Source organism: Malus sylvestris, chromosome 6, assembly GCF_916048215.2.
Source record: "Malus sylvestris chromosome 6, drMalSylv7.2, whole genome shotgun sequence".
In the NCBI taxonomy this organism is placed as follows: domain Eukaryota; kingdom Viridiplantae; phylum Streptophyta; class Magnoliopsida; order Rosales; family Rosaceae; genus Malus; species Malus sylvestris.
In genome coordinates, this window is record NC_062265.1 from 8,783,398 (window position 1) to 8,794,492 (window position 11,095).

The window sequence follows — 11,095 nt, forward strand, 5'->3', positions numbered from 1 at the left end:
ACTTATTTCCTGCTTCTCCAACTAGGTCGCCTCTTTCCTCCTTGGGTAAACTCCTCTAACTTAACATTCTCAAAAGCTTCTGAAATAGCAGGAATTTTTAGTGAGTTCATATTAGCCTTGTGTTGCCTATGAACTCTTCTTATCATGGATGCCTCCATTTCTATGACAGGTCTTCCGTCTTTGCCCACTCTGTACCATTTTTAGCCCAGTCGGACTAAATTCACCTTTGTAACTGGTGGTATCAAGCTCATGGTTCTTTCTCGCCTTCCTTGTCTCATGCTGCCGTGGTTGGTTGGCTGGGGAGCCTTAATATCCACCCAGCATGGTAACCTTATGTCTTTATCTTCCACTTCTTCAAAGGCTTCAAAGTTTCTAAACAGTTTAGATAAACTCTTAGGCTTTGAATCTCCTTTCAACCTTTGGAACACCTTCTTAGTAGTCTCTTTATTTGTTTTAGTAGCCTGGAGAATACTCATGCGGGCATCATGTTGTTCTACTTCTTTCCTTCTGACCAACTCTTGATCAATGATGGCACCTGATGCTGGTACCTTAAACTCATATTCACATTGACATCTACTACACAAAACCACTCATTTGACCACAGTTGTTTGGGGCCTGTCGGGTAACCTTATGGTGCCTTCTGTTGGCTTACGTACCTGCCTTCTTTCTCATTTTCATCCAGGGTAACTTTTCCCTTCCCCCTCTTAACCCAATTAAGATTTATATGTTGATTGGGGCTTCAGGGAATGGATATGTGTCAATCATCATGTTGGCCTAGGATTTTCTAGCAACCATTTCCCTTTGACTATAAGATCTTGTATCTAATCTTTGAATTGCACACAATTAGCAATAGAGTGATTAAAGGTGTAGTGGACATTGCAATACTTTTTCCCTCTGAGTTCTTCAAGTTTAGGCATCTTCTTAGTGTTGTCGGGCAAGATTACCCAAGCCCTTACTAGTTATCCATAGATGTCGGCGGCCTTAGTTAAGTCAAAGGAATATGACTGATACTTTAGAGGTTTCATGGTTACAAACCCTACATCGTTCACATGATCTTCTGGTCTTTGATGGGTTGAACCAATCCTTTCACCATCAAAGGTTTGAAACGAGTGGTCATCTCTACCGCACATAGCTTTATCCCTTTTCCTAGGCTATTATCATTTTCTCCCGCCTCTAGGCCTTCAAACTCTAGTTGATGTATTGGTGCTTTGTTTTTATATAAAAAAAAGAGGTACTTTAGATAAATGCTTCACTTGTTGTTCTTCTATCAACAATTTCTCATACTTAATGGCTGTAATCACCAGCTCGTGAAGCTTGTTAAATTGCACATCATAAAACTTCTTACTCAAATGTAGTTTCAGAGCCTTAAAAAAAAATGGCTACGAGTTGAGCATGGTTGATTGAGAGTTAGCATCTCATCCTGGTCTTCCTAAACCTCATCATAAAATCCTCTGTAAACTCATGTTCATATTACTTCACTTCCACCATATCATTAATGATCATCTCAAGTTCACCTTATAGAACTGCTCATGAAGGGCCATCTCCATTTGCCCCCAGTTAGTAATGAAATTAGGGGGTAACAGAGAGTACCATTGGGAAGCCAAGCCAAGCTCACCAATGAGTTCCCAAACAATCTCAGTTTGTAGCTGGGGGTTATCCTCAAACACCACACAGTGATTTGAAAATTTGAAAATGTGATCTCTGGAAGATACATTACAGTTTTCCTTGCTGAAAGTTATAAGTGCGGGCATTTTGAAATTGAGAATGAAATGATTCTGCTCATCAATATACTCAGGATAAGGTTTCTGATATGTTATCTTGAACATCGGGTGGGCTTGAGGTTGAGTATTTTGTACCACCATCATTCTCAACTCTGCCAACTCATTGTTGAGTTATTAATTGACCATATTATTGTGTGGGAGATAAGAAGTCCCTCATTTCAGGCCATGATCGATGCTCGAGAAAGCTTCCTTCTGTATTTCTGGTGAAGGAAAAATTTTGTCCTAGCTAAGAACAAGTATGAACATTTGAATACATATGCAAACTATTAACACATTAAACTAGGCATGCATTCAAAAACAATTCATAAAACCCATGACTTTCAAAGCCTAGTATATGGTGAACCAATAAACTCTTTAACAACATTAAAGAGAAGGAGAGATTTAGAGTTTCTTTACCCTTGAAGCTCATCCTTGATTACACAAGGGATTCACCCAAGTGGAGGGCCTTCAAGTCACCTCCTTGCTTCTTGGATCTTCCTTGTGATTTTCCTCATTTTAGTGCTCCTTTGTTTCTTTTAGGATTTAAGGATTTGTTCTCCAAAACATCAAAAGCTTGATGTCTCTAAGTCTCTTCACCAAGGATGTGATGTGAAGATGAAATGGATGACTTAGGGAAGAAGAGATTGCTAGCTATTCCTTCCCTAGGTGGCCGGCCTCTTTTGAGAAAATGAGAGAAAATGTTTCACCTCATTTCACCAAGAAAAACCCTAAATGAAAATAAAGCTATAAAGTTGAATTTATAATTCATCACATGTGAGTGGCAAACTTGTAATTAATCCAAGTTTGACACTTCTCACCCTAATGGCCGGCCATATCAAATTGATTGGGCTAATTGCCCATTTTGTTTTAGTTATCATACAACTTAAACATAATGGGCCTTGTGGACCAAAACGCTTTTGGGCCCCGAAACCCAAAACCAACATATAAGCCCAATACGAACATTTCGTATAATTAATTAACTAATTAATTAACCTTGACCATTCTTCAATTAAACCATTTAATTGCTTATCCATTTCATTTAATTTCTTCACCAACATCCTTACTCGGTGTACGATCCATTAGGTTCCATTTAGCGAGGTAGTGGGCGATTGTTACTCTTAACGATCGATTGTGAATTGAAACCACATTTCAATTCTCCCTTAAAATCAGTGTTTGTTAATCTTTAGGGCTTCCACAAACCATGAGTGACACCTAGCCGCATATCATGGTTACCCAAGCTAAGTATAAGTGGTTGGAGAACCTATCTAGTTACAACTACAATGCAATACGGTCATTCTCTAATACAATACTCTTGATCACATTGTTTCAGGTGATAGTTTGTTTCATGTCTACTATCCAATGTGATACTTATCTATATGATTCATTTGAATATGATTTGGAACAAACTTCCTAAGTCATATTCATATGCTTTGGCCAAAAACTCTCGAATCATATCTTAGAGTATTCTCCTTCCACCATGGAAGGTTAGAGATTCCTTGTTGTGCATTCATATGCCTACATGACTACGTAGCTTGACCACAACAATGTCGTGGACACTCCAATGGAATGCCTTTGACATGATCAAAGATCAAGGACCTAACCATTAGACATCAATGATGCCTCAGGTCAAATGACTACTTTGCATATTTCAACTTTCGAGTTCTTACATGACATGTATGTTCGAACTCTCTTTTGATCGTTGTTCAGTGTACTCGATCACTCTTTCGAGCACCTATGTGTTTGCCTTAGTGTCCAACACTAAATGACATGAGACTAGTCATACTCACGCTTGAGTCGACATAACACATACTAACCTTAGCGGATTGTCGATGCCCAATTGGCAATCCTATGGCTAGGAACGTTTTAGGAATGAACATAAGAGAAAGGTCTCGATAATCTAACTTACTTAAATCACTTATCTCTTAGATCAAATACATTCCTTGGATTCCCTTATTGCTTAAACACATGATACAATAAATAGTGATTAACAATAAGCTTTGCACTTCATTAAACATATAAAAGTTTAATACAAAAGTATTCCAAAAGCTATTACATCAAATGAGTGGCTTTGTGGGCATACTTCCAACATCTGGCTGCATCCATTTAGCTTTTCCTTCTCCCTTATTAATCGACGGTGATAACCTATAAGGAAGAGGTTTGCCCCCAGTTGTGGATAAGCCATTTCCACTTGTTTCTCCCGCTGAGTTAGATGCATCGATCTTTATTCCTTCCTGCCTGATTTGCCTTCTAACATCTGGTGGTGATGGCAGAAGATCGAGTAAGCCTATCTCTTGAAACTCCTCTTTAGGGTCATTTTGCCGACTGGTTTTAGCCTCTTCCTTATTTTTCCCTTTGTTCTTCTTTTCCTCAAGTAAGGAAAAACTAAAGAACTGTTGGTTCCTATTCTAGGCTCGCCTTCACGGCTCTTTCATTGGCATAACCATCTTTCGGTGTAGAGTACTCTAATTATAACTTTCTTTGTAGCATTCTTGTTAAGGAACATAGCCTACTAACCTCTCCTCTGGTTTCCAAAGAGATCTTTTCCATACTTGCATCATGGTGGCTTGCAAATCTTCATTAGTGACCTTCCCACCCGATTTCTCAGAAGAGATTGGGCTCTTTAAGATCCCGGGACTATGTGGCAATGGGAAGTCTTCTGGGTGATCTGTCATGTTTGCTCTTGTTGGACAAAGTGATTACCCAAGTTCCATACTCCACTTAAACGTTCGATCCTTCCTATGTCTTGGCATACAATACTACATTTGTCCCTTGCACAACTCCCCTGGGTCTTGCCTGTTGGGCAAGGTTCGCTGCTTGGTGTACTGCAATGTGAGTTTGTTATTAGTTTGAATAGTGTATGGGACCTTTGTTAGGTTTGTGGGGCCTTTGTTAGGCCCTGAGGCTCACAATTAAAACTAATATAGGCCTGAGCGTGCCACCATTATCTTTGTATAACAGATTGTTCTTTTTTAATTATTAAATAGATTGATTACTTGTGCCACAAGCTATCTGGACTTCTTGGTTCGTTTGGATTGTTGGGTTAAGTTAGTATAAATTTTTTTTCTTGCCTTGTAAACAATGACTTTTACTCATAATATCATATGTCCAAATAAAGGGAGTTCAGGTCCCTTCAAAATATTCTTATAGTCTTAGGTTAACAATAAGGAATCAAGGTTAATTAGTTTAGCAAGATTAACCATAGATGAAACTTTGAATGAAAAGCAGTTGAAAATAAGATAGGATCCAATGAAAGATGCATAAATAAAAGATCTACTTTATGTAAGTACAAACAAAAGAGACTCGGGCAAGATTATGACCTTGTCAGGCAAGGTTCGTCTTCTTACAACCACTCCTCTTTGTGTTTTACAGGGGTTGTAGTCTTTGGAAAATAAAATATAAATCGGGTTTACTAAAGATATTTGATACTACAACATAAGGGAAAGGTAGTAGAACTTCTAAAACTTGACAAAAGATGGCTTTCTATGGTGGACCTATGGCTAAAAGGGTAAAGTTTGAACAAACTAAAGCTTTTATGGTTTTTGGCTTGTTGGAGTGCAAAGTTAAATGTTTTTTGATTGATTGGTTGCGTATCCTTCTTCCTTGTGCCCCTCATTGCTTTTATAAACTCTCTAGCTCGACTGTCCAAGCCCTCCCTTTTGGTGATGGCCTCTAGAGTATGGTGAGTCAACATCTGCTTTTATTATTTACCTATTCATGCCATGGAAAAGCACTTTTTGCTAGGGGATGAGCTGCCCCTTGTCACCTGTCACTTCCCGCATAGGCTTGCTGCCTATTTCTTGGCACCAATGATTTTCAATTCTTCCTCAGCTGTGAACTGTCCTTGCCCAATCCTCCTTTTACTTTTTGTGTTCTTGGGCCTTCAATCGCACTAAGCCCAACATTAAATGTGCACTTAAACAATACATGCTCAACCAAAAAACTACTTTGGGGTTTTTACATGTAGTAAAACGTTATTATATACAAAATCAAGCTATGGACCTAGCATTGTATATGGTATTGTACAAACAAATCACAATTCATATTAACTACAATATTTTTTTATATATAATAGTTTTTATGTGCTTTCGTTTTTTAAAGAACTTTCTAGAACACGCAACGTGACAAATACGATCAATTATGGTTAACTAATATGTATATGCATTACGTGACAAATATGATCAAAGTAAGAGTTAAATTAAGCATCAAGAGATAAATTGAATTCTGAAAGGAAAATTATAGACTCGCACTCTTTTTAGCTTCTCACACAATCCTATTGAATTTTGTCTGTTGATTCCATTTGATTAAATCAATCCGATGATCAGAAATTAAGCAGAGTGTGTGAGAAGTTAAAAGGAGTGTGAAAATCACCTCCCAGTTGAGAAATGAGTATTAAATTATTTCATGCATAACAACATTGCTTGGTGTTTTCCTAACCTAACCAATTGAGAAATGAGTACTGAATTATTTGTCTTGATTGGCTGGCTTATATACCGAGTTTTGGTTCCAAGGTCTACTTGGTAGGTTTGTGTGATAAAACTTGGTACTTTGAAAAAAATAGCTGACCAGAAGAAAATACATAAGCAAGAAGCAGAATCCAATTAGAACTCCATTTTTATTTTACAGTTATGGTAATCCGCATGAGCGACTAATGTTAGCAGTCGTAGTGATTTTAACACCAATTAACTAATTGGTCATAACTAACCTCTGTTCAAAAATAAAATTGATTGTGACAAAGTGCTTTGTCAATGAAGGTGTCTACTTTTTCTAGTTTCTTTTGGCCAACAAAGTGTCTATTTAAAGGAACTAAATCCGGTAATCCATATGGATGGCTTTAGATATTTGTCACTTAAAAAGGTCCTGCAAATGACCTACGAATTGGGACTTGCTGTAAAACATATTTTCACATATATGATTGTGTGCTACAGTATATTGAAAATGTTCTCCTTCCATATAACTTAACAATGTTTTATTATCCCATTGTCAATTTTGGATCATTAAGCATACCTATCGCTATAATAATTCCCTTCTTCCGACCTAGCTTATATACGCAGTTAGATACGGCGTTGCGGAAAGCAAAAAAAAAAAAAAAAAGTAGAATTATGTGACAATTGCAGACATCTCTACTAATTTAGGTAATATTTGTGCAGAAATTCCTAAATAAATATAGTTACTGTCCATAATATTACTGAACAGAAGCACATGTCAAATGGTAGAGGTTCAAAATTATTACTTGTTACCAAAGCAACAAAAACTAAATCTATATGGATGGTGGGAGTACTAGGTCCAAATTTGAATTGTCACGTCAAGTCGAGTATAAATGAAAAAGTGAGGCATTTAACAAATCATGCTAAAAGGCAAAGGCATAGCATATACACGGAGGTGTCATGCATGTGATGCATCTCACCTAACATTGCCAATCACCCATCCCCTAGTTAAATGAAGCAAAATGGGTTGGTGATAAATCATCGTGGAGAATTGGCTAAACTCATCAGGAATCTAAATTTTGGTTGTCAAACTCATGGGATATCTTAGAGAATCATCATACACTCTCATAGACTCATCATTCCTTTTTATGGTGAAAGACTTGTCATTCATTTGACGTTGGTTAGTTCAGCACTTAAATGTTGTATAATCGTTATATACGACGATATAATTAAACAAATGAGGTGGAAATAACTTTATATTGAACTTGTCTTTTACGAAATTTGAATTTAAGACATTTCACTTATAACTAAAAATAAATACTAGTAAACTATAGTATTAAGTAACAAATGTGAAATTATTCGAACAACTAATTTCTCAATTATCTTTGAGTTGAGTTGGAAAAGAGCTACAACCTAATTTTACGCCTAAAAATAAATGCCATTTTAATCATAAACTCTACATCAACGTAGAAAATGTAAATAAGTTTCTAGTTGTTTTGGTTTTAATATTTTCCCATGAGATTAGGCACAAAGGTATAGCATGCATGCAACAACTTTTCTCACTTGATTTCGTTTGCATTTAACTTTCATAACTTCAAAAGCAATAAGGCGGCCAACTTTTACTCCGACGGATTTAAAGGCGCCCCCTCCCTGCAACATAAGCTTCAAATTCAATTGCAGGTAGAGAGTAGTGTGGCTGTGATACTTAATGAACTCTGGAAGCCGGGCTTTTAAGACATATATAGTGATAAGTCCTCAACAGTCCGGACTACTGGAAAGTTTGAGTTTATATTTATTAAATTAGTAAGTAAGCAGAACCAACATTTCCTCAATTCAATCATAACCTTTCATTTCTCGTACTACTGAATCCAGATTATTAAGGAAAAATTAACATACATATCAAATTAGATCATGGACTTATAGAAAAGTACCAACAATGCTTAGGAGTGTTGAGTACTATTATCACCACCAGACGGTGATAACATGCTTTAAGGATATCTGACGGTTGGGTATGCTCCTCGAATATCATTTTTTACAGACCACCAGATGATGAGACGGCTAAGTACTTATAAAAACTGAAGATAGAACCCTGCATTTAGTTTTATTTTTTATTTTTTAAGACAAGCAATTGGGGCAAATAATCAAATACATGACTCATATTTTTCCATCATACTTGTAAGTTGTAACTTATAAGTTAGAGCTTAAGCTCCTTATAATTATATTCTAAATCTTGTAAATTGAAAAAATAAATCACTTGTCGACACACACAAGGTCCAAAATATTTTTAAATTTTCAAAACTTATTAACCAACTGCTTGAGCTTCTTATTTATTGAAAAGCTCCTTCACAAGAAAAATAAAATACTAGATTTATTTTTGGGTTTATGACCGAGCTTCTTATGATTAGGTTGACAATTTTATTTTATTTTTTCCAAGATTGGGTTGACAATTTTGGCACTCATTTTCTGGTCATCTCTACTATATATATATATATATATATATATATATATATATATATATATATATATATATATATATATATATATATATATATATATATTTTTTTTTTTTGTAATACTTTGTACACACTGTAAGAGCGAAAACAAAAAGAGTGTCATAATTAGTTAGTCTTGTCATTAAATTATCATAAAATTCTCAATACATAGTTATATATGTCAAAATCACTAGCCTCGAATGATACCACCAACACATGTTGAAGATCAACACCAGCCTAATTGGTGCTTGGATGCTAGACAACTCTAGCAAAATACTATGTCGGTGGTACTAGCTAGAAGGTTCTGGAGATTCAAATATGCATGGGAGATGGACAGTGCATGCACTGAAAATGCTAGACAATTCTACCACAAAAGTCGGTTACCTATCTAGAATTATCTAAACAAATATCTTAAGATTGTTGTAATAGAATGTTAGTGAAAATTCTAGAAAGAAATATAAGTTAGTGGCTGGAAATGCACAAGCCAAGACCACCGACTTTGGCTAGGTCGGTTATGCCATGTATAAATATAAGGTAGTGCTATGTGTAATCTAGTAAGCTTGTAACCAAGAATCAAGCAAGCAGGCAACTAAGTGAGAGTGAGAGCAAGAGTAGTCTTGTAGGAGTGTGAGTGATCTAGAGTGTGTCTCTAGAAAGTGAGTGAGTGTCATTGCTTCTAAAGTTGTGTCCTTGTGAGTGTTGTAATATTTTGTGTGTGTAATACAAGTAATTTGTTTACTTGTGTTGTCTTTCCAACACTTGTGTTAGAGTTGTGTACTCTAAGTTTTTCCCAACAATTGGTATCAGAGCGGTACGATCAGGGACTGTCTCTAGTGACGTTTTTGAGAATCGTGAGAAGTTTATTACTTCGCAAGATTATTCGTTAATCTTGTTCGGCTTATCGAAGTTCTGCCGACACGATGGGAGATCTTCAAGTTGTTGGAGGAATCAAGAAGTTGAACAACAAAAATTACAACACATGGGCAACATGTATGGAGTCTTACCTACAAGGCCAAGATCTTTGGGATGTCGTCGGCAGTAATGAAGTTACGCAGCCAGAAGAAGACAGCAGTGGCGCTCTGCGGAAGTGGAAGATCAAGGCAGGGAAAGCCATGTTCACCCTAAAAACCACAGTCGAGGATGACATGTTGAAGCACATACGGAAGGCCAAGACACCAAAAGAAGCATGGGACACCTTCGCCACACTCTTTTCAAAGAGGAACGATACAAGACTCCAGCTTCTTGAGAATGAGCTGTTATCGGTGGCCCAACGAGACATGACGATTGCCGAATATTTCCATAAGGTAAAGTCTATTTGCCATGAAATTTCTGAATTAGATCCTAGTGCTGCCATTGTAGAATCCAGGATAAAAAGAATAATTATCCATGGATTGAGACCCGAATATCGAGGCTTCGTTGCTGCTGTACAAGGATGGCCGACCCAACCATCACTTGTTGAGTTTGAGAATTTGCTTGCCGATCAAGAAGCTTTGGCAAAGCAAATGGGAGAGGTCTCGTCAAGAGGTGAGGAGGAAGCACTCTACACCAAAAGTAAAGGCAACTTTAAGTAGCATGCTGGTGGTAGATCTAAAAGAAATGATGACAAGGAAAAAGGTCATCAAGAAGGAGGGAGTTCTCGACCAGGGGGAGCTTTGAAGTATCACGGAAACCATGGTCAGTCCCAGAATAATAAAAGGTTTGAGGGCAAGTGCTATAATTGTGGAAAGAAGGGCCACATGGCGAAGGATTGCAGATTCAAAAGGCCTGCAGAAAGTAACATCGCCAACTCAGAGAAGAAAAATGAAGATGACTGGGATGCCGTAGCTAGGGGTGGATTTTTTTGCCAAATTGCCGTGTCAACCGAATTGCCAACCGTGCCATACCGATTTTGTGCCAAATTTTTTGTACCAATTGGTAATGGTACGGTATTGTACCGTACCGAAATTTCATGGTACGGTATTGGTAATGGATACCATTACCACGGTATTACCGTACCATACCAAAAATATAATATAATTTATAATTTATAATTTATATAATACATAATTATATAACACATATTTATAATATTCCAATAATTTGAAAATAAAACCCTACTTATATTAGCATTGTTGTTGGTGATTTTGATCTCTTAAAATTGTGGAAATCAAACACAAAAGAGTTCCTAATTCTTTCACAAATAGCCAAAATATCTTTGTAACCCCCACTTCTACTGTTGCTAGTGAAAATGCATTTAGTCTAGGGAGGAGGGTTGTGAACCCTTTTAGGGTATTCTTGACTCCTAAAATAATTGAGGCACTAGTGTGTACTAGTGGTAGGCTTAGGGCAGGTGAAGTAAACTTCTACAAGGACCAACAGAAGATATGCTTCAATTTTACAAGGAAATAGAAGAAGAGAAAACAAGAAAGATATGCTTTAA

At 36.8% G+C, this 11,095-nt stretch overlaps 1 protein-coding gene across 1 annotated transcript; it reads left to right on the plus strand.

Annotated features, from left to right (window-relative positions):
• Nucleotides 1-9,596: 9,596 nt before the first annotated feature.
• On the plus strand, nt 9,597-10,247 carry LOC126625430 (uncharacterized). The gene has a single exon (XM_050294524.1). It carries the CDS (start codon nt 9,597-9,599, stop codon nt 10,245-10,247), a length of 651 nt encoding a protein of 216 aa, XP_050150481.1.
• Nucleotides 10,248-11,095: the final 848 nt, after the last annotated feature.

Coding starts and splice junctions, on each gene's coding strand:
- LOC126625430 (XM_050294524.1), top strand. CDS start 9,597: ATGGGAGATCTTCAAGTTGTTGGAGGAATCAAGAAGTTGAACAACAAA.